This window comes from Gnatocerus cornutus, chromosome 5, assembly GCF_029298725.1.
Source record: "Gnatocerus cornutus isolate USDA-ARS CGAHR chromosome 5, icGnaCorn1.1, whole genome shotgun sequence".
In the NCBI taxonomy this organism is placed as follows: domain Eukaryota; kingdom Metazoa; phylum Arthropoda; class Insecta; order Coleoptera; family Tenebrionidae; genus Gnatocerus; species Gnatocerus cornutus.
Window position 1 is genome coordinate 5,423,964 of NC_142237.1, and position 25,297 is coordinate 5,449,260.

The 25,297-nt window shown below is 32.5% G+C and overlaps 1 protein-coding gene across 1 annotated transcript; it reads right to left on the reverse strand.

Annotated features, from left to right (window-relative positions):
* Positions 1 to 176: 176 nt before the first annotated feature.
* Positions 177 to 23,771, reverse strand: LOC148173876 (uncharacterized). Its single transcript, XM_088036728.1, has 5 exons — positions 23,329 to 23,771; positions 5,276 to 5,426; positions 4,523 to 4,663; positions 4,042 to 4,479; positions 177 to 398 (listed from the first exon to the last, which is right to left on the reverse strand). Exons 1-5 carry the CDS (start codon positions 23,589 to 23,591, stop codon positions 240 to 242), a joined length of 1,152 nt encoding a protein of 383 aa, XP_087892854.1. The 5' UTR covers positions 23,592 to 23,771; the 3' UTR covers positions 177 to 239.
* Between the last annotated feature and the right edge of the window lie 1,526 nt (positions 23,772 to 25,297).

Consider the following 25,297-nt stretch of genomic DNA (forward strand, 5'->3'; position numbering starts at 1 on the left):
AACTTAATTATGAAACCACGATCTACAACAATAGTATGGCTTTGATAACCACTACCCGACAGTAGAAAAGGGATGCTAATTTGATTTGTCAAAAGGATCCTGTGAGAAGTGTTTGAATTAGGTCAAATAAAAATACAAAGTAAGTACTAAAGACATTTACTGACCTTTTATAAAATGCAGATTTTACGTTAATTTATCCTAGTCATTACGTTTTGCACTTAGCAATTAAAGGTAAAAAATTAAATTCCAGTGGGAGCTACTGGCATTGGAACTTCAACCGTTCCAGCAGCTGCATATAGTGTGTCTTCACTTGTTGTTCGAGCCGGAAGGTTGTCCGTATCGAGAGTCTTCAATAGGCCGATTATTTCATCAGCGAGAGCGTACAATTCCTCGACGGTCTGAAAATAAAATAAAATTTAGTCAATTTGAAGCTTAAAATTGTGCCTATAATTCTCCAGCGGTCTATACAAAATCTAAAGAGACCATCGCGCGTCAATATGATGCTATCCTATTATCACAAACTCGCCAAATGGAACATAGTTTGAAATCCAAATACAATAGGAGAGACCTTGTTCAGCCTGTAATTTCTCTATTTCGAGAGTACAAAGTTTGGGACGTCAAAACAATTTTTTGTTAGACAAATAAATAACTCGAACAGTCATGCAGAGTTTTGATTTAAAATAGTGACTGATTCTATATCCTTTATAGAAGTAAACAGCGACTTTTAAAATAAAATTTGAAACACGTGCGCTTTTTCCTGCAATAAGAAAGCTACAAAAATATTACAACAGGTCAAATTAGGTCGGCAAAGGTAGTCTGGACTGTCTTACATGCACAATAAGCTTTGAAATGGCGCCAACCGTGTCTTTTAAAACTTTTGTTTATACGTCAGAACTTTGATATTTCACAAATACTGCAAATGAGGGTGACATACAAATCGCAACATTATTTCAACTTTAAAACCGATTGTCTAGAACTAAAGTCTGGATGTTAAGCGGCTTGGAGATTGTGAAAAAGCAAGATTATGTTCGCAATTCACATGCAGAGAAAAATTTGAATCATTAATGCCCAGTTGAAATTTTGTAATCAGGTATTTCCCGTGCAATAAACTAAAGTCAACAAAACGAGCACGGACAAATTGCATTTCTATTTTTTTGTACCTATTTTTGTTACCAAAATTTAAAAAAAAATGTTTTTTTTGTATAATTCAATTACTTTAAAAATTTTAGCCAATAAGCCAAAATTACGATTAAGTTTTTTTTAATGCCTTTTTTTGTATAAAAACTACTATTTGTAAGTATAATAGATAATTATAATAGATAAATATAAAGATAACACAGCTCAAGAAAAAAAAAATGTTGCCCTGAATATCTCTGCGGATTTCTATGTTTTCAAGACCATATATTCTCGAAAGTACTGAATTGGCTCTGGTTTTTAGGATTTTGGCGTATTTTATATTTTTAATAATTTAGACTTTGAGTCGGCTCTTCAGAACACGAATTATAATAAAGTGTTTATTATCATGTTAAAATTCGCTTTTGTGCACGCCACGTGACTAACAAAAGTTGGAATGCTTCAAGATTTTCAGTAAATAAGGGCATAAAAAATATAAAAGACGCGCTTATAAAATGCGTTTTATTAAAGTTTAACATAAGTTTTATAATTTTTTTTTTTTTCAACTTCTATGTACATTAATTAACCATTCAAACGAAACAATTTGTAATAATTTCCAAAAAAATGATATTTGAGAATATACTTGCTATTTCTTTCTCAATTTTACAGATTTTTAATAAAATATGAAAATTAAGATTGAAAAAAAATCAGAGCCAATTTTCCAAAACCATACATAGTTTCGTGAATTGTTGGCATAGAAGTATTCGAAACCACTCTTACATCAAGGTCAACAAAATCACTGTCGACCAGTGTAATAGATAAGTCAAGAATCAATTATTTTTACGGTGTTAATGCAATTACCAGATTTAAATGAAAAGGTAAATCATTAAATGAAAAGTTTTAAAAATGTTTTCTTTTGCTATCGAAGTTTGAAATTGGGCCTTTTGGTCGGGCTAACACTTTCGACTGCGGTCGTAATTTATCTCCTTCAGCCCCCTATGCGTAAATAACTATTTTGTACAATAGATCATTTTCATTAAATTAACGGGACTATCAAATTTACAATTTTTTTACGGCTCTAGGGCAGTAAGTAACGGTTTAATAAATTCATACTCAACATTGCTTTAACTTTATGGGAGAGAAGAATTGGGCAGATTATCGTATCAAATCCTCCGGCATCTGAATTATCGTTCATATACTCAGGATTATTCAGTAATCCAATAAATTACGATGGAGTACCTTTTGGAAATATGTCTAGAACGAATTAATTACGATAATTATAGAATTTGTATTGCTGGCAAAATTAGTGTTCGTAAATGTACAATCGTTGGATACAACTTTTTATTTACACTTTATCTAAATTGCAGTGTAATTTACATAACTTTACGACCCGGACGGACGAACTTTATCCGCAATTTGCTTTAAAAATTTTAAAACAGGAATTTTTGGTGTAGTTTGGGTATCATCAAATTCAGTTTCAATTTATAATTTCAGTTAAAATTATCGAAATTTTAGTTATAAAGTAGAGACGGATAAAAAACTATTTTGATTTTGGAATTAATTTCAGGGTTTTCGAAATTCCAGAATAGATAAATTTAATAAAAATTTTACGTTGCACGTAAAAATTGTATATTGGGTAGCATTTAAAGTTCGTCAAGGTCTTAAAGTTATGTGAATCACCCTGTATCCAGTGTTAGGAAATTGTTTTGGTTATAACATAACAAATACTGTTAAATTTTTGGTAAATATACCATTTTTTTACGCTTTAGTTTTTTCAAAAAACCCTGCAATAAATTTTTACTTTGCTCTTGTTGTTAGACACAAGTCAATTTTAAACTGGCAAAACTTAGCAGTAATGATAAAAGGTCTTAAAAGAGTTAAAGGGAACCAATTTTTCAATTTCTATTCGGATAAAGTTGTGTGGTTGTGGTAAAAAATATATGAAGATTTTTTATTCACCGGGAGGATTTCTTAACATCCTCAGTTTGCTCAATTTGGTTCGCTGGCTTTTAAGTCAGGTTGACACTTTCATGACAGTTTTTTCATTTTTTTTCATTTTTTGTACCATTTCATGTACTGACAAACTCTTTCTCTTTAGGCTCATCAACATCATTGACCCTCTCTGAAAAAGGTTTGCGTGCTAGAAATAAGTTTTTTTAGGCAATCAAATTTTGTCACGGAATCGCAAATTCTTCAGACACCTGGCACACAACAAAAATTCAATAGTTTAAACAAAATTGTATAACATAATATAATCGTCAAAAAAACACTACCAATTTTGGGCTTCTTGTGACAAAAAGATCAGATACCAGTTGCTGATTGCCTCCATTTATTCATCATTAAATTCACCTTCGTAATTTATAAGCTTTTTGCAACACACTGACATTTTATCTTCCAACATTTAAAGGTAAAAGCGCTAGTAGCTTTTTTATTACTCAAAAAATTATCAGAAGTCGGTTTTGCATTTAAGTGACTCATATAAAAGTTCAACTAAAAATTACTCCATCTAGATTTAACTTCTTTAGGACGAAGTGTGTTTTAATGTTTGTTCCTTTATTGTAAAACTAATATAAAAAGATTTAGATTTATTTGCTGCAGGGACTTTACTACGAGCAAAATGAACCGCGCGTGGTGATACAATCAGCTCTAAGGTCCGATGACACTTTCTTCCCGTCAATCTCTGCCACAAATAGATTTTATGTCGTGGGCGTTTTTGTGTTCTCAGGACGTTCATCTCCTTTATATTATTATGTGTTTATAGGATCCACATATCACGTGGTTATTTATATTCAGGTGTAATTACAGGTAACATTGAATGAAGAAATATACAGAGTGTGCACCGAAAATACATAAAAACATTGTTTTCGTACTTATAGAACGTTCGTTTTCAAGGCAAAACTAAATTAAAGAAAATAGCAACCTGCTTACCTGACACATTCGGAGTTGTTTAATGAGAGGACTTTCATATTTCAACTTGTCATAGTCGGCACGCGATAGCATGAAGTCTTCCACTACTTCTTCCCCTTCTTCTTGCGTCTCGGATGTCTTTTGTTGTACTTCATTTACTTCCTCATCTATGTGCTCTTTTTCATGCTCATCTTTTTCATGCTCGTCTTTTTCATGCTCGTCCTTTTCATGCTCTTCTTTTTCTTGCTCATCTTTTTCATGCTCATCTTCTTCCTGCTCATCTTCCTCATCAGCATAGAACGGATACGCTTCGTTAGGCATGAAGCGACTAACAGGATTACATAATGTGTCCTCTGACTTTCTGAAGACATGTCCATTTTCGATGGACAGTCCAGAAGGTGGATCCGGTGTATCGTCTGAATACAAATGCGTCGGAATGTGTATTTTAGGTATTTTTATCTGAAATTTTAATTGTAATGTTGTTTTGATTGAAAAATTTTACCTTCGCTCGACGTTGCGCAATTAGTTTTTTGCAGTGTTTCTCTATCATCATAATCGGATGATCAGCCATGCTTTCCGGAGCTTCATTCAGAGGAATTCTCCCGCTGAGAACCAAATTCTTCACTCTCTCCATTTCCTCATTCTGAAAATTCGTTAAACGTTTCAGCATGGAAAAACAGAGGAAAAGAATTACTCAAATACCACATTAATCATACTAAAAAAACACTTCTTTGCAAAGTTTAGTTTGTCGTTTATAAAGAATAAAGGAACTTGGGGGTATTTTTAAACGGCTGATTTGCAAGTTGATTGACTTGAGTATGCAAAATGAAAAATTCAGTTCAAACACCTCAGCGTGCTCGCTCGTGAATTAATTTCCTTAGAGTTTTTAACTTCCTTCAAGTTAAAACAATATTAGATTGGATCGTTAATCAAGCAGTGCATCGAAAAAGATTAAGCTCTCTGTGCTGAATAAATTTAAAATCAACAAGTTTCACACTTTAGATGTTTTGGCAGTAATGGGAAAATTCTGACGGGTGGATAATTGGGCACATCAGATTTTCCTGAAAAACATTGCGTGTCTTAACTTAAATACATTTCAGAACTTTTTGATACGTAAATAATATTCACGCGAGTGAATTTTACTTTAGCAAATAAGTAAAAAGTGGGTCGAATATCACCCTGATGTTTTGTTTTTTATAAACCACAATGGTATTCGTGGGATTTAAGTATTCCATAAATAACAACCACATCTTACTTCTCGAACTTTGATCCTTTTGTCCATCGACTCCGCATAGTCTTCGAGAATGCGTTCTTGAAGTTTTTGCATATAATCTCGATCGGTCAAACAGACCAAATTGGAACCCATTAGCTTCTCCAAGCGGGATGTGACATGCGGGTGGCTGAATCTGAAAAAAAGTAAATCTTAATTATAATGTTTCGTAATTTTTATTTGTGTAGGTAGTACGGATCGTTCAATCAATTTGTAAGATGAACTAACCGAAATTCGATGCTTAGTGCTCACGATTCATTTTTCTCCTGGATTAGTAAACTTCCTGATTTAACAAACTCTTGAAGGCTTTTTAGGTTGAGGGATAATGGGTCTGGTAGACTCTTTAGTTCCAAGAAAAGTAATCTCACATGTTGCGGTGAAAAACTCAGTTAAGCGTGCGAGCATTATCGCAATAATTGAAGTAGTTTTTTATTGTTTTTGGGCATGCGAAAGAAAAGTTGTCTTGGGTAGACATCGTTGTTTAAAATGGCTACAATTACATTAGTCAGCAAATTTTGGACAAAAATTGAACTGGATCAGTAAAATGTCATTGTAAAATAAGTTTTGTTTAATAATGATTAATAATAAATTTGTTGTAAAATCAAGAAATTTAATAACATCTACTATTGGAAAGGTAATTAAATAAGCTTCCCGACGAATTATAGAAGTCGCCGAGGAAGTTAGTTGTTGCCAAGATATTTGAGAAAAATATTTAAAAAATTTAAAAAACAAACGGTTTTTGCATAAAAGTCCTAAATTGGAATATTGATTTTTTTATTGAATAATAGGTCATTATAAAGGTTAAGATTTCTGCTTTCTAATGCGGTGTAAAACAAGTTATTACCTCTTGCCATAAAGCAGAAGTTACACAACAAAGAATATGGAGAGATTTTTAGAAAAAAAATACGTTTCGATAATTTTCGAAAATTTTCCAAAAATTTTAATTTGTAAGTGCTCAAAATAGTTATTTAACAAACAAGTTGGTTAATAAAAGCGATTAATAATTGATTAATAATAAGCGAGATTATTAATCGCCCATTAACCATTGGGTTAGTTACAAAACTTTTTCGGTGATCGAATATTGAAAAATTCATCAAAAAAAGGAAATTGGTACAAAGGTGGTTATGCAACCAAAAATACAAAACCATAGTGAGGTTATGTGTATGATGGATGTGCCCGATGTGTCCGCAGTTGACCAATTTAAGTGTAATTCCAAACGATGTCTATCAACTAGGAGTCTCAATGTGAAGTCTAAAAATCGTTGTTTTGATTTGATATTAGTAAACAAACACATTCCGGGCTTTTAAAACCGTATCCTCAGAATGTATTAAATTGCCTGTGTAATTGGTTGCTTATAATAAACACATTAAATTATTCATTAATAGTCCACTTTAATGCATGATTTCAGCCGACAAATCATGCATAATAGTATCTAAAAACAAACGATCGCTGAAAAATCTAGTTTTTTGATAAATCTTGCGTTTCTAAATGATTTCACTAGCCAATTTTTTTCGAAGTGTCGGTCGTCATTTTTATAATTTAAATAAATTTGAGACATTTTTGTATAAATCTTAATAATTTTTTCGCCCTATATTATAAAATGTTTGTAAAATTTATTTTATCGGTTATTGCCAACCAGATTGTCACGAAAAAAGTTCCAGTATTAGATACAATAAATAAATTATCAGTGACACCCACCGCTCCATTTTGTGCTAACTTTCCAACAGATTAGCGAGTATTTGTATTTAATAGTTACTCATTGTGTTTTTCAAGAAAATTTAATTAATTCCTTTTAAAGGTTTTCATCAAACTAACAACTTCTCATCAAAGATTTTCTAAAATGTATTGTTTTGCGCTGCATTAGCACTAAAGTCACTTTAAAACTCAAAATGTGTCTAGAAATTAATAGTTATTTAATAAACTAGTTTGTTAATGAAGGCGATTAATGATCGACACTGTTTAATAGTGGAGATCATTAATTGCCCATTAACAAACGAGTTTATTACAACGTTTTATCGTTGACCACACAATACAAAAGACATGGGGAGTGGAAATCAACTAGAGGGCTACATCGAGGATTCGATCCAAAATAAAATAAACATTTCAAAACAGTTATTTTCTACACACACAGCCACTTCCTCCACCTCAACTTCCACTTCTTTCAGGGACCAGACTCCTTTAACTGAAATCACCACTTCTTTAACTGAAAACACCACTTCTTCAGTGGAACTCAAACCTCAAACCAATTCGATAAAGTGCAAGTGAATGATGTTCACAGCGCAATAACTCTTCCATTTTTAACCTTAAATAATTGTAGTATTAATAATTTCGTTGTAAATATTCAGAAATAGAAACATAGTTGAAGATAATGCCGCAGTTTTTGTTTTATTTCTGTGTGTACTTCTGGTTGCATATGTCAAAATGTCAAAATTACAAAAAGAGCTGCATAATGAAAAAGAGAGCCTTAATGACACCCATTGACGCATTTTTTTTCAGACAAACTGATTCATTAATATCGACATTAATAAGAGGTCAACGATAAACTTTTTTAAGCAATGGCATTGATTTTTTTATGCAATTGCCCAAATATAAAAAGTTTTACTTTGAAGGCTCCTAGACAATTACATAATAACATTTTAGTGACGAAACTTTTTTTTTCTGAAAGTCTCAACTATTAAAATAAAAACAAATTATAAAAAAATAATTCACAAACGCTATTTGCTGTAACTTTTGTATTTTTAGTACCTGCGTCTCTAATTTGCAATGTCTGGCGAATAATAATAGCTGTGAGAAGTTCCCTGTTACGTTCAAAAAGATGTAGCTAAAACGGTTTCGAATGTTGTGTCAAAAAAGTCAAGAACGAAAATAAACATTTAGTATCACTTTCGCTCCTGGGCAGGGAAATGGAACACTCGCTCCTAGGCATGAAAAGCAATTTTCGCTCTTCATTTTCGGCGTCAAAATAGTACTATCGCTCCGCTTTCAGAAAAACATTTTGTCAAAAAAAAATCTATGAATTTGGACCTGATGGGGCAAGATGGACTTTAGATTCGAAACAGGAGGCCATTTTACTTTAGAACTGACGTTCCATTCTCAAGTACAAAATTTGTTTACTACTGCCTAGTGTTATTATTTATTATTATTTTTTTTATAAAAATAAAAATTTCTATAAGTTAATGTGGCTTTAATAAAAATTTGATAAACCCTTGAATGTTATTTTTTCTCCAGAACACTGAACTTTAGGTCATCGAGAAAATTGTGGCTGTGCAATGGAAAAGAAAACTTCATACATGGTTTTCTTCTAATCGTTTTTATTACAGTTCATTCGTTTGTTAAATTTCATCACACATCACCTTGTCGTTTAATTTGCCGCATTGAACTCCATTTGTTTAATGGCTTTCCACACCTCTGTGGATTGTGGATCATTAATTAAGCTGTCCATTTGATTATTCGTTCGCTCTCAAAATCGCCACTTTTTAGCTAATTTCTGCCACACGAGTATTAAAATTCCAATAGTTACTTACATTGGAGCAACTATATCTTACGGCTCGACAGCAATTTTAGAAAAAATCTGTATAGCGCAATAATTGCAAAAAGCTTTTTCGCCGATAAATTGATCTGACACATCTGCCAGCTTTTTAAAAACCTCACTTGTAATAATTATAGATGCCGCCAGCAACAAATTAATTTTTATTTTGCTTTTTAAAATGCAAAAATAATTTTAAATTATGTCCTTGAGCGGCCAGCGCAATTTGACATTTTTGCCGTACTGCTGCAGTTTTTACGCACTAGCAGTAAAGTAAAGTTACGTTTGTCATGTGTGTAATGGAAAAATGTGTTTGGCATTTCAATCGCCAAAAAATTCAGTTACCCCCTTCTCTTGTGTTTGTTGCTGAAACTGTTATTTGTGTTATACTCATATTAAACGCTAATGCATTTAATATTATCCTCGTTTTTGTGTAATCTCGCTAGACGAGCTTCACAAAGTTACCACCGCCTTCATGTAAAACAGCACAAAAAATCCGAGACTTAATCTTTACATCCTTTCTCAGATTAATGTTGAGTGCGTCAACGAGATAGTTTGACGTTGTTTGACACTTCGTTTATCCCAGTGGAATTACTCGAGAAGCTAATAACAAGAGTTACGTCAGAAAAGATGCTGGTGGTGATCAACGGCTCTCAATTCTTGTTCATTATATTAACTGATATCTAATTTTCTTCATCGACCAGACATTTGACATAATCATATCTTGGAATTATTTTTGCACGATTGGATTGGTAAGATCCGCTGCAATATTATGTAAATATGTTTAGAAATCAATGAGTTCAAATGAAGCTTTGAACAAACAATGCTTGAATCATACTATTGATGCAAAGTCACATCCGACATAATATTGGAAATTATAAAAAGAACTGTTTGGTTCGGCGAACTTGATTGATTTTTTCTTGGAATGGATGTCACGCGTTTTACCAAATTTCCACGATTGCCTTGTCACAGACAACTCTTTTCATACATTTTTTGTCTAAAATAAAAAAAACACCTCGCGAATTTGATCATTTAGAGTGAACAAACGATTTCTTGCCTAATTTAATAACAATGCAAACACCTACAAAACCATTTTTGTGTCATTGTCTTGAAATTCCATCCTTTAAGATTTCTCAAAAGCGTGTTCATAATAATACCGCAAATGTGTTAATTACTGCTGTGCGAATTAGTGGAAGAATGAGTCGATTCGGTGAACGTGTTTGTGCAGGAAGATAAATATCGTTTTATTTAGATACCTGCCTTAGTTGAAGGCGTCGCGGCGCCTACCTACGCTCGAGGATCGGTTGATAGCTACTTCCTAAACCGCACAACTTGACTTCCTTACAACACCCATCTCACACGCGCCGCGATGGAAGGGAAGACGCAATGCAGTTAAAAAACATTGCGCGACAAGGATCTGAATTACGTTGTGAATAATATGTTGATAATCTCAAGGGGTTTGTCTAGATAAATCCTTTTAATTATTGCCACATAATACGGAGGCGACGACGTTATAAACAGCCGCGAATAACCTCGGGAAATTTAATGCTTTAGAAGCGAGGTTGGTAGAGTTGTAGAATACACACAAGTTCCAGAATATTTTTCGAGCTAAGACCACATCACTAATAATAAATTATTCTATAACTTGTTGAATTTTCTGTTTATACTAAAGTGATAAATGGTTGTCCTGTTTTTCGAGTTTGTTAAGTAAAGCACAATTCTCCAGCTGTGATCTAAACAAATTAAAATACGTGTGTTGTATAAAACATTTTCAGTAAAATACAGTCGGTTTTAAGTTTAAACAAAATATTTGCTTTTTATATTAACGTATTATTAAGTAACCAAGTCACAAATATCTTTGGTGTAAAATTATAATTTCAGTAACGTAAATTAAATACACTGACCGCATAGTTTTGAATAAACAGTTTGCTTTTAATTACTAGAAAAGACTCGATTGACTGCGGTATTCAAACGACACGGACGTGCAGCGTGTAATTAAAACACCAGTGGACAAGACAACCTATTACACGAGCGACATCACTTTCCAGATCAGTGGAAAATTTGATTTTTAGAGGGTTCAATGAACTGTTATACTTATTCGGGGAACTAATTTTACGCAGTTCTATCCTGTATACGTTAAACATTCGCCCACAAACTTGTAAATTGAGAGCAATCATTGTAATAAGTCATTTAAGGTATTATTGACTTAAATGAAAAATAAAAAGTTCTCTCGAGAGCATTCATGTAGAAAAATTAATCAAGATAATTCGGATTAAACTTGGAGATGTACAAGCACGCAATAACATTATTGTTTGCATTGTAAAGTAATTATGACAAGTTATAAAATATTTAAGATGCTCAAGTATAAAAAGAAGAAGGAATGGTGGATGCGCCGGGCTAAAAATAAGACAAAAATTAGCGTCATAAGTAAACTTGAAAATGAAATGGAACATTATTAATTTAACCTACAAAAGCTGTTTGTCACCAACTAGCCAATTAGGTGAAGGATAAATAACACACGGATTTGTATTTTGCAACCTTCAAATTGTTAATTATCACTTCATGCAGTTCAGGTAAAATATTGTTCGCCATTAATTTCGTGCATAAACAAGTTGTTTAAATTCGCCACCAAGCTGTGCTTCCCGGAAAACTAATTTTGTACGTTTGTGTGTTGTGTCGTTAATCTCCATTAAGCTGGTAATAATAACACCTCTTAAATTATGATTTAACCGTAATAAGAGTTTAATTTCTTTCTTGCATCTATTTTATAGTTTTTTCCATTGATTTATTAATTAAAACATTTAAATTTTCTTTTTTTATTATTATTTTTTAAATCTTATTTCTGCGTGGTCATGGAGGGATAAGCCGCGTTCATAAATTCCCCGAAGGTTTCTCCTTCGAACCAATTTTCATAACCCCTGACAAATTATCGATTGAGACCACACAGATTTTCATTATTTGAAAATGAACGTAGGAGTTTCACAGTCTATTTAACGTCTTCATAGAACTGAAGATTTACGATTCGCCCCAACTGAAAGGCGGTGCACCGGAACAATCTTGTACGTTCATCATAACTGACATGAACTGAAAGACAACAGCAGAATGTCTGTCGAGATAACCCTAAGTTTGTCAACACCTACATCCTTTCACCCTTGCAGATAAATGTAATTATTTTACTGAAGTCATGAAATGTACATAGGTTTCACCTAGAAAAAAATCAGTCGTAAAGATTCAGATTAAACAATGTCAAAATATTTTCAGTTGATGTCATCAGGTTCTTTATTTTCGTGTTATTAATGTTTTCTGCACGCATGGCGTAGTGTTTCAGGAAAACGTCATTTATAAAGAAGTGACAACAGGCATAATAGGGAAACCTACACGTTTGGGAAATAATAGAATGATCAGAACCGCTTCAATTAAAAGATTATTCAGAGTTGGTTTGGTGGTAATGGAATTGACTATTTCATTCACACATGATATGTTGAATGTGTCCTTCAGTCTTTGATGGTATTTAATTAACTAACACATTTTGTTGGGGTTTTATTAGGTGTGATTTGAATTATTAACGATTTTCGGCCAATTTAAAATTGGATTAAATTAATCTAATTGAACGATTTTAAAGCCTTGTATTTAATCGAGACCGGAGCCTGCACGGATAATCGAAAAACACGGATAATAGAGTTGCTAAATAAAATAAATAAAGTTACATATTAAACAGAATTTCAGTTTTCAGTTTTCCTAATTATAAAGGTTTTCATTGCAAAAGCATATACAGGCTGTCCCAGAACTCATGACTCAGAGATCAAGGGAGGGTGCCGACAGCAATGCAGATGGTAAATTTCAAAACAAAAATTGCTTAAGATTAATAGTATTCGAGAAAATATAAAAAATTAATAACCAATCCCGGAAGCTTATTCTAGAGATGAAGTAAAATTTCCTAGGCAACGAGTGTGTAATGTTCACCTGACTAATGGACGATAGTATGTGTCCATAGTTACCGATTTTCATATTCTGTTCAGCTTCTGGATTGGCTACCGTTTTTTTGTCTCAACTCGATTATTTTTTGAGCTAGAAAATTTTTGTTTTGAAATTTTGGTTCTGAATTGTTCCCTTCATAAGCCTTTTTTCTCTGGGTTACGAGTTCTGGGACAGCCTGTATTTATTTTAAGCATTTTTGTGTGTGAATCATGCAATCACTACTATTCAAAGACAAAAATTTTATTTAACTGATAATTTTGTTTTTGCTCTCTACACTGACTTATATCGTATTAAACTACACCAACTGTTACTCGTGAAATTACAAATTTTAAGTTTTCTAACATTGGAAGCCAAAATACGAAGTATGTAGTTTGTCTTCGATTTTTGTATTTTTTGCAATGCATTAATAATCGAGGCACAGATAATTGAACGAAAACCGTTGCACGGATAATCCGCTTCCGGATAATCGAGGTCCTATTGTATTTGAAAAATTATAAATATAATTTATAATTGTCAATTTTTTCATACTGTTCGATTTTATGCTGACCACAAAATATCTTGATGAAAAACATAAAATTACATTAAATTACCCCCGTATGTACTTGACTGATTCTACGGTTCAATAGTAACGTTTGCCGTCTGAGCTGGAGGTAAAATCCTAACAGTGCGAGAATTGTAAAATGCATTTAGGCCAATAAACCATCTAAAAAATAAATTTAAAATAAAGGTTAATTTGACTAATCTTTGACAACATCACTTGCAATTTTTGAATAGATGGCGCCAAGAATAAAATTATTTTTATTTTTATTTTTAAGGTGAAAATAGTATATTAAAACACCGAGTTTCAAAATAGTACATTATTACACGTATTTCATAAGGCGAGTATTGTAGCACGAATGAGTTTTGACCACGACGAGCGCAGCGAGGAGTGGTCAAATAGAAAGAGTGCTACATGTCGTCTTATGAAATGAGTGTAATATACTATTTTTTCTACTTTTCATTAAAATTGCATTTGAAAGAAATTATTTTCGATTAGGGATTTTTGACAACTTATGTTGGTGACAAAAGAGGTAATGACATTTGTCTAACAAAATTTCAATTCAAATAATTACTGACGTTTTCTGTTTAATTTTGCAAAATTAGGTATTACAACGTTTGCTTTTCTTCTGATTCATTATTCCTAAATTCACATTTTCGTGATCATGATGATGATCATCATTGAGGTTTTGATTCAACGTTTAAGTGTCGGCATAAAATATAGCCAACATAACCAAAAAAAAATTACTGTTTTGCGTGATAATAAAAACAATTGCTTTCCTTACAAATGTGCCTGAACCGCTGACTTTTTGTCGCACTGCTTCAGCTTTCCCGTACTTACAACACAAATAAATCTGTACAACGGGAAAGTGTGCTTTACAATTTAAAAAGCCAAAAAGTTCATTTAGTTGGCTTTTCAGAGTTCTGGATAATTCCTAACTTTACAAGTTTTCAAGAAATATTGATGAAAATAATTATTTAAGAAGTAGAAACGGACTTCAGACAAGAAAACAATTATACATTTATAAATGACTTTTATTTCTCCAATACAAAACCTTATTGTCTAATGATATTTATTATTCCGACTCAATATAAAAAAAATATATTGGTTTCCAACTGTAAATATAAGTAATTGATGTGCTTTTAGAAAATTATATTCATTGTAGAAACTATCTTCCAGACAGTTATATTACCAGCTAACACCTTGAATATGCCAAAAGCTATAAACGTAATTTAATCCGCTATTCATACAATTACACAATAATAGGCTTTTCCACAAACTAATTATGTACAGACGCAAGTTTATTTCGTACCTTACAGGCATCAAAATAATTAAATGTATCATTATTAGCAAAAAAAATCAGTAGACTTAAATTTAAAATATTTATGAACAACATTATCGAAATTGACACTAATTGATAACAATTATATCAAACCTATAAGCGCAGTTTTAATTTTTCTGTCAGAAGTGTCAAAGGCTGGATAACTATTTTTTCAAGGTTTTTTAATCGCTTGAGTTGTGTATAAAAGGTTGTTCGTACCTCTTCACTTTCGTCTGCAGACGTAATCTATTTTGTTTGGCCCTCTACACTTAAATAACTATTTATTGTTTGTGCTTTCTGATTGGGCTATAGAAATTGAGAGCGTATTTCCTTGAGCAGAAAAATAACATTTTAGTATAATACAACATAGCGATGAAGAAAATTTACGAAAAATAAGAAAAAATACATAAACAAATAAAGAACACTGCAGTGTAGGCAGAAAATCGAGAAATAAAATATAAACAAAATATTTAGGTTCTGCAAAAGAAATGAAAACAAAAAACCCCTGTGAGAAAAACAAAATAGAATGACTAAATAAATTTCAAAAAGAAAGAGAAAGGAAAAACCGATTGAAACTTAACGGCAAAACAACACTAGCCAAAACCAATATAATTGCATTACGAGTGGGTCGAAGATTTAATGAGAAGAACGCCTACGGAAATAATTACGAGAATAACAAGCTCGTTAGGATGGAGAAGAAGAGGATATTCCAAAAAAATGATCAAGTATAATAGAAGTAAATGTAAATCTAATTACCAATAACTACCTTTGCCTGACCCGGCGCATCCATCATTATTGTGATAATCTGAAATTTTACCTAAAAAGTGTTTAAATTTAAATGCGTAATAAACTCGGTTAATATCTTTTCATAAAGGAAAAATATCTTCCGATTAGTTGGCAGCAATAGCCAATTGAGTGGTTTCTGCGAACACGTAGAAGCCCGTTTTTTATACCGTCACATAAATTTTGTTGTGGCAAATCTCATCTCCCTTTTATTGAAGTATTAGCTCACGAAATTTATGAGTCAACTGTAGATTTATCGAAGAATTGACATTTGGAAGTCCTTTTGGAGAACTGTGTTTATGGAGTTGCGACAGTTCCAATGGGTTATTAACATTTCGGTAAACACGTAAACAGACGAAACGCTGCTATAGCTAAATCAAGTCATTCAATTTCAGAGACCATCATGTCGATATCGTGTATAGATAGTAATTTGCATTTTAAAAATATACACGTTCTTGACCTGAATAACTTTCAGAGTCTAAGAAAAAGCGCCACTAAAGTTGTGTCAATACATAACAAAGGATTATGGAGATGTTAAATCGACAAATTAGAGATAAATATTCAAACATCATTTACTTTTATTACCATTGTTGGTTCAACCAAAACATGTAAAAGCATAATCAATAAATTAATTGATGATATCGTGACCCCGATATCCTTCAGTCGATTCCAAGTATCGGTCTCGCCAAGCTGGAATGAAATCAGAACGTGTCTTTACAACGTCGCGTATCCGTGACAAGAACCCTGAAGCAGTGTAAAGAGGGTGGCGGGAAGGACGCTGCCGATGTCGCTCCTGGCGCCGGATACTCGTGTGTCGTGACGACTGGTACCTGATCATGACGATACCGTCACCCATTTAAGAAGACCACATAGTCACTGAACCAACGACGGCGACGTCTACAGACACAATGATATCGACCCCGCAAGGGCGGGCATCGTAACAATAAAACAAATTAAATATTTTCACGGTCATTAATTTAGTTCAAAGGGTAAAAGCGTACAGTGGGGGTTGTCTGATAAGCTTTCTTAAGCAAAGTTTCGCGCGTATTTTACAAATGAAATATTACAAGAATTGGTATTCATATTTAAATGAAGGTGAGACAGGACTAAATCTGTATTACAGTTAAACTGTTAAATATGTACCTGTCAAACAAATTGTGGAACAAAATTCGGCCTCCTTTTCTTTATCAAGAATGACATATTGATGTTTGTTGTCTTCATAAATGAATATGCATATTTAAATGAGATTTTCTCTCATATTTTCAGCTTGGTTGAACACAAAAGAAGTTCCATAATGTCCCGTCAAATATCTTTTTGGCCTCATGAATTGAGATTTTGCACAGGTCATAGATACTCGTATACAGCAGGTCGTGAAATTTACAAATGTCAGATGTGACAGTTCTCAAGAATTTTGAAAAACCCAATTATTTAAACTAAAATTTTTTGGCCAAAAAGTTTAATACAACTCGTGTGCATTAACCATTTTACAGCGCTCCGGCTGTAATAGTTATTTTTGGCCTCATGAATTGTAAACGTCAAATTAACATTCAATTGACATCTTCGGAAACACTAGATTTACAAGCGCCCTGGACGTTTACACACGCCGTGCTGTAAAAATTGCCCAAATCGTCTGCTCTTCACATGCGTTTATAAATTAAAATCACTTTACCATAATGAAGATTGATCACCAAAGTGGAATCTACCTAAATTATTATTTCAATTAAGACAATATTTCTATTTTTAAAGTAATATTAAAACGTTTTTTACAGCGCCATCTTGTGTACTTTTTGTGCACCAACTACAAAATTGACAGAATTGACAGATGATGAAATTTACAAATGTCAGATGTGACAGTTCTCATGAATTTTGAAAAACCCAATTATTTAAATTAAAATTTTTCGGCCAAAAAGTTTAATACAACTCTTGTGCGTTAACCATTTTACAGCGCTCAATCATTAAAGCACTCCGGCTACGCCGGCGTGCTTCAAACTGATTTCGCGCTGTAAAATGTAAGTTACCACACGCGACTGTAAATAACTATTACAGTCGCGTGTGGTAACTTACATTTTACAGCGCGAAATCAGTTTGATTGTAAAATGTAAGTTACCACACGCGACTGTAAATAACTATTAATAACTATATAAGATTTATGTATTGTGAAACGGAGAAATCTTTTAGTTTAGTCTTTCATAACTAGATGCAATCAACTAATTTTGTGTATAATAGATAAAGTCCATTTTTTCTTAAAAACAATTGTCAAAGTGTTGTCATGTTGGTAAAATGAGTCACTAGTTATTTTATGTGTATTAGGTTGGCAATGTAAAAAGTCAATTGTCAGTTGTACGTCAACCATTTTGTCGTAAACGCGCTTGCGCTACAAATTCTTCTTTTTTTCAAATTTAAAATTAAATGTTAATATAAGTGGACAAAAACACGGTTCCGTATTCGCAAGAAAATTTATAATTCAATAATTTGATAGAAATTAGATAGGTGGTTTACTGTATTGGATTTTTTATAATCAGACCATTAATAACAATAACTGATCCAAAGCTTTTGTTGTTTTTTTAATTTTTAATTTATATACAATCCACGATACAGTATGTCCGCGGATTGACTTCACAAGAAAGAAAAAAAAAGTTATTTTACATTTTACAAAAAAATGACAAGGGAATAACATTTTTGCTTAATTAAAAACAGATAAATCTGCAATTAAAATTTCAAAATTATTAGTTTGTCCTCTTAAAATCAATTTTTTCATATTTTTATTTATCGAATTTTCTAATCGTAAGTACATAATAGTAGGCTGTGAATTCAAAATATCAAATAGTGCATTAAAGATTAAAGGAAAATTTACTCAATAATGGGTAAGTATTAAAAACTCGGATATTAAATGCATTTGCATCCGATAAAATACAAAACAGTCGAATTACGAGTTAGAATTATTAAACTATGTGATGCTGAAAGAGGTGTGGGTTAATCAAATATTTAAAATTGGTTTAAATTAAGGAATAAATTTGATTCTTTTGGCATTTGTTGCAAAATTAAAAATAAAAAAGTTCTTTGTTAGTTTTTGTTTTTTACGTTTTTAGAAACACATTCTGATAAGTTTTAATTTAAGCAAATACTGTTATTCCGTGATTTATGCGTAAAATTAAAAATAAAGTTTTTTTTCCTTTTGAAATTGAATTGGTAAATTTCTTCGAATAGTTTTTTCGTTAGGCCAAAGGATTTTTTTATTAAAACCCCCAACGCTTCAAGTCTTTGAAAAAATGTACAATTGGCAGTTGTCTCGGATGTAACAAAAGTCTTCAGTTTTCAAAAGGCTCCTAATCGCCACCGACAATTTGCAAGATCTTCAAGAATCGGAAACTCAAATTAAATAAGAACTTGATGAAACCAACTAGAGGAACATCAGCCAACAACAAACCGAGTAGTACCTAGTAATTATAGTTTCTGTAGGTCTTTGGGTAGTACAAAAACTGATAAATTGTCGGAAAGTTTCAAAAATACCAAAGAGGAACATTAACAACGAGGCAATAGAGCTGCAACCACTCCGCCTAGACCATCAAGTATCTACCAGAGATGGATTTCTTGTCGTTTTGTACAAAATTTGTTTCAACTGCAGCTTTTCTGACATTCGAAAATTTCCGACCACTCGCCATAACCTCAAACTGGAACTAGGGAGATTTTAATATACGGGTGTTCCGAAACAACGTGTTTTAGAGTGGTACAGTTTGGTCTTTGAAGGAATTTTGACATTAACAATTGTTTAAAAAAAAATGATTTTATTTTTCTGATTCGGTGCTTTATGGGGCGATTTACAGAAACTAAGTTAATTCTTTAATTTCGATTAAATACTTCATGTGAAAGTGGTATGTGATCGTTTTTCCGCCAATCACATTAGTTGCCAATCACAAAGTTGGTGTGAATTAATTATTAAATTGATTTAATTATTGTGTAAACCGGCTCTACAGGGTGTTATGTAAGGTTATGGCCATAGCGAAAGGGGTGATGGATGCAGCCGTGAAAAGTAATGTTTTTTTAGGTTTTCTTCAACTTTTTAAGGGCTGGAAGGCTTTATTTGTGACAAATCAGAAATCAATTTGCAAAGGACCACCGAATTTTGAATCAAGGCATCTTGGACTTTTTTTGACTAACGTCCAACTGACGTTATTATTTTATACCAGTGGCGTAGTTGGTTTGTAATTGTGAAAATAAACTTATTTGCAACACAATAAGGCTATCGTTATTACAGTGGTTACATGTGTTTGTATTATTCAAAATTTATAGTCATGTTGAACATTTATTAAAAATTTTTTTTGTCTTTGTTATTTAAAGAAAATTCTAGTACCTTTTCTTCCTATTATTGACGCCACTGATTTCAACGACAAATTACATATTCATTTGGTCGAAAGATTTCTTGAGCTTCCGCAAAATTAAAAATCGGATTAAATGAATGTAATTGGACAATTTTAAAGCTTTTTAAATAAAACAAAAAAAATAATAGTTATTTATTATACAAGCGTCTAAAATCAATGTTTAACAAGCAGTCACTTTAAAACGCAAGAGCCGAAGGCTCGCGCGTTTTAATGACTGCAAATTAAACATTCTTTTTAGGCGCGCGTGTAATACAAAATTTTATTCAATTTTGACCAACGCCTCAAAATTTGTTTTTTTTTTATCACAAATTTTTGCGTCAGCTTTTAGAACTTTGTAAACTATGAGCGTATGCAAATTTTCAAAATTTTATCTTTAAAATTAAAGACGATTTTAGGGGTAGACACAAGTGTTGCCGGACCCTATATGTTTTTTAATTGTTTTCGATGCTCTAAGAAACTTTTGAAAGATTGTTCCTGACAAACTATGAAATTAATCCAATAATAAACGTTGTTTGAAGACAGTTGACACTTCAATGAAATGAAAACTTCAAGTTGTTTTTTTAAACGTTAAAATAATGCCTGAAATTGCACAAAACATGTCGCAAAATTAACGTAAAACTCGAAACTCTAATTTTTAGAAATTAGTTTTTTTCGAACTGGGGCCTATTGGACTAACCTTTTTGTAACTTTATATTTTTCACTTTGCACTTCTTGAAATGTGTAAAGTGATTGTGTTGCACCATTAATTTAGCAGTACTTTTCATAAACAGCTTTGCATTTTGTTGTTTTGCAAAGTAGCGAGAACATTTAAATTATATGATAATTCTAACTAATTGAAAAGTTTAATGACTTCTACAATTCAGCATAAAAACCGGTGCTAAACTACACAAGCAAAAATAAAATGTAGATTAAAAAATAAGTAAAAAAAGGTGCAACAAAATCTGAGATTATTATTGAAACGCTCTTTTAATTTTCACTTTTCATTTACACTTTGCATTTACCAATCTGAAATTGCTGCACTAGAAAAAACGCGATAGACCACTGGTTCCCTGATACATGCTTATTATGGCAATTTTGACAATATAAAATCATTTTTTTAAAACAATTTCAAAAAGGACTAACCAATTTCAAAAAGGACTAACGATTCCGATTGCCGTGATTTTTACCACGATACTTACAGTTAGCCTTGACAGAGTGTTTTATTTCTGCGAACATATTTTTCATGGCTTACAGCCAATTCAATTTCTGACTTCTTTCTTAGCGACTGTTGGCCACATTTGTGGTAAATTAGTTAATGCAACTGTTGGTTCTGAAAGGATTGCAAAACCCTGCTGCATTGCTTTAATTAATGATGTACTAATATCAAATCAGATTGTATGGAAAATATGTCCTTTTTATTTTTAAATTTCGATTTTCTGTTCATATTGAAGTCCAATATAAATAAGTGTGTACAGGAAACAAGAGAATCGGTTTTTGTTGCACTATTTCTAACCAACTCTGGCGGTTGGTGGAGGTGGGTGACGTACTATAAGGCAGGAATAAGTTTGGGAAAGCGCAAGATGGTCTATATTTTTACACAATAAAGAAAGAATTATTACAGAATATGGATATACGTCTTGGAAATAATATAGTAAATCGCAAAATATTTGAACTTTTTTTGTATAGTTAAACTGTATTAAACAAAAAAAGTTAATTTTTTTAAACAGGATCATATAAAATCAATATTCCAATGTATTTTGTACAGTTTGAGTAAAAGATGAACAAAAAAATGTTTAAATTGACACTACGCAGGACATTTCACACGACAGATTATAATACTGAGGAAATAAAAATAAGTTTATTCTAGATTGACAACCCACAGAAGCAAAACTAAAGTTAGACTTAAGAAAAACAAAGTTAAAGGGTATAATTACTGTAAAATCGTGGCATCCACGTGGTAGGTTTCTGTTACTTTAACCAGCAAGGGATAGTAATTACAGGCTGCTAGGTAACGTTACTGCCAAAGACTAATAGCTAATCAAAGGTAAACCGTCTTGGAATCTGCAATTATTTTTATTTTTACTTTTCACAATTGCCTTTATCATCTCTTTCGCTATAGCCGCAACGTCACTAGACACCCTTCAAAATTTGGGGTGACCACAAGTGTTGTCGGATAGTGTATGTTTGTACTTATTACTAATAAAATAATAAAAAACTACTCCGATTTTCTGAAAGAATTCCAATTTTTATTCTTAATTTTTTCAATTCTAATTTTCTAGCTTGTCATTATTCAACAACAAGATTTCCATTTGTACCTTATGTATCAAGTACGCCATTTGTACCTTATGTATCGAGTACGAGGCTCTTCAACTTTTGATTATCCTTGTTATTTTATTCATCTTTCTTATGCTTGTTTTTATTATCTATAGACTTAACTTTTCTGTGGCAAATACAGAGTGATTATTATTAATATTAATCACAGACGGCTTTGCAAATTTTGACGTAGGGTGTAGTGCAGTTCGCTACTAGTTGAATGTGTTACACATAAGCGTAGAATTGGTTAGGGTGCGTGTATTCATTAATTATTTTTCGGCAATATTGAACATTGATCGACTTGTTCTTGTTATGCACCATTTAATACGAACTGAAATGATGCAAATCTAGTGTAATCAAAGCACATTTTAGACATCTAAAATCAATTTGTGTTACCGCGAAATATTACCACATGATACGCCATTGGGCTCCAACTTCGCTGTAACTGATCTGTCATCTGTCAAGTCAGGTGTAAGTGTTTTAGATTTGCGGATTGTGGTTGGTACAAGACACATAAACACTTTTTGTGTTATGTGTTATGTGTTATGCTTGGTGACAAATAACAAAATAATGTTCACCGGTGCAAAGCACGCAGTTTTTTCTAACTTGAGCAAAATCGTATGGTGTAAGAAAACACAGGTCTAAAAGATGTCAACGCACCCTTTGATTAATATTAATAAGAATCACTCTGTAGTACATTATGTCATTAAGAGTAAAAATTAAGCTTTGTGTGCTGAGCCTGCTTGTGTGTCTGCCAAACGTAGTGAAGACGTTTTAACAATCAAAAATATTTGTTCTATTTGTCCATGCAGGTTTAGGTACTGTACAGACTTGTAAGGAAAGAAAATCTAATAAATTTATGCTGAAAACATAGAAAACTAAACTATTGATTATTTCGTTGTTGATTTTCTGTCGAAATTACAATACACCGATATTAAATACTTTTGTTTTCACACACACACACGCCATCATCTGCGCCATCTACCTCTGAAACTTCAAAATTAGGTTGAACAAAAAACTTTTTTTTACAAGAAAGTGTATCGATAAATTGGAAAAAAAAATTGTTAAGTACACTGCTTATTACTATTTAAATTACAATTTAATATATTACATATACCTAATTTTATTTTCAATTAGAAAACTACAGTTTATTAAAACATCTTAAAAAACAATGGAATTTATTTTTTACGGCTTTGAATTTGCGACAAGAATAATACATACGTGCAATCGATTTTTGGCAAATTAATCGACTTAATAAATTCATCAACTTCTTTGTCTTCATCGCAGCTCTGAGAGAAATACCCCGAACTTCTCCCTCTGGTCTGTGACAACAAATCGGTTTCGGATTCCTCCTCACTCAATTCTTTTTTCACAATCACTTTTTCAACCCAATCTTCGACGTCTTCCATCACTTCTTTCCCGGTCCGTCTGTACTCTTTTCCCACAAGCAGGTTCATAGTTTCCCAAAACTTTCCCGAGGACATTTTCGCTTGTATTTACGATGTTACTTACAACACGAAAATAACACGCACATTTCCACAGTGAGACGTCTAATGGTTTGACACGAAGCGCTGGTAAATGCAAGAGCACCCTTCAGTGCACGCGATCTAGACAACTTTAGTGAAAATTATGTACAGAGAAATTGGCAAAGCTTTTCCGTGGTGTATGATTTGATTTGAATTAGCGGGGTGCGATGAACTTTGTTGGTATTGGTCGAAACTGAAACCAAGCAACGGTGGTTATGATGGTGCAATTTCTGTACCTATGCAACGTGTTTGGTTGTGTTGACGTTCACAATTTTGTTTTTCGTGCCACGTTTGCTTGACAGAGATTAATTTACAGTTCATTACGGAAATGTCAGAAAGTGAGGAGTGCACCTTTTTCGTGAAACAATTTCAAGCTAATTATTCACTTTTATTAAGTTAAGGGCACTACTTAAATTACTGTTAAGAAATGTCTAATCGAGTTTCTACAATTAAGAACAACGAAGACTGGAACGGAATTAAATTCGGTTTGATGGTCTGTGGATGACAAGATGAGAAACGACAGTTATTGCCTTAAGCCTTGATAAATAACACGCCAAAATTAATACTAAAATTAAATACTTGCAAAATCATTCAAAATCTCTTGGGGTTTTGAATCGATTTGTTCTACTTATTATACCTGTTAATTAATATCGAATAAGTCGCTATTGATTTATTTACTATTGGGAAAATGTCAGAGGTATTATAAACGGTTGAACTACGGTGAAATATTGTAGAAATTAATTTTTAGAATCCACTCTAATCTGTGTTAGTCCACAATACACGAACTTATGTCGTTACTCATTTTCAACACTTACAAAGTATCTATTGTCATGTAAAGTATATTGAATTTTTTTAAAAGAATTGTAACCTTCATTGTAAACTAGAAGAAAAATTGTAAGAAAATTTACACGAGTTAATCGCACAGAAGAGCTATTTCATGATAACGGACGGGACATCTGAACAAAAATTATTTTTTGTTAATCAGCATTTCCACACGAACTGAACCTGACACATTAAAAACTAAAACATCTTGCAGAAACATAATTTTGTTAAAAATCGAATATACAGAGTGTCTCAAAATTCACGGAACAACTGAACACAACGTTGTAAAATATAGGTAAAATAGTGTTAAAAAAATGTGAAAAAAAATCTAAGTTGTTCATAGGCGAAGATATTAACCTTCTTTTAAGACTAAATTTGGCAACCTCTTCAGTATATCAATAAATAGAATAGCAACAATACATAGGTGCAAATTATGTTATATCTATGGAAATAAAACAGAATAATACAAACACCTTTTTATGTCAATGTCAAATAAATTGAAATTAAAAAAACTCATAACATTACAACAATTGTTCAAAGTTTTGCCCGTGTTGATTTCTGCAAATATCTGCTCGCCGAATTATGTTCGCTTGCACCCTGTCTAGCATTGCCTCATTTATGGCACCAGCTGCTTCAAAAATTCTGTTTATTAAAACGGCTTGGTTTGGCACCGGTGTTCGGTATACGGTAGACTTTATATGGCCCCAGAGGAAAAAGTCCAGAGGCGTAAGGTCGGGCGATCTCGCTGGCCACTGAAACGGCCCTCCTCTGCCTATCCATCTTCCGGGGTAATTTTCGTTTAACCAAGCTCTTAAGGGCCCCACAAACCTCGTTTTTGGACG

Excerpts from the sequence above, each read along its gene's own strand:
- LOC148173876 (XM_088036728.1), bottom strand. The coding sequence starts at position 23,591 with ATGTCCTCGGGAAAGTTTTGGGAAACTATGAACCTGCTTGTGGGAAAA. Across the intron at positions 4,664-5,275 it reads AAAGGATCAAAGTTCGAGAA|AATGAGGAAATGGAGAGAGT; the intron begins GTAAGATGTGGT and ends ACGAATTTTCAG. Across the intron at positions 399-4,041 it reads AACAACTCCGAATGTGTCAG|ACCGTCGAGGAATTGTACGC; the intron begins GTAAGCAGGTTG and ends TTTTATTTTCAG.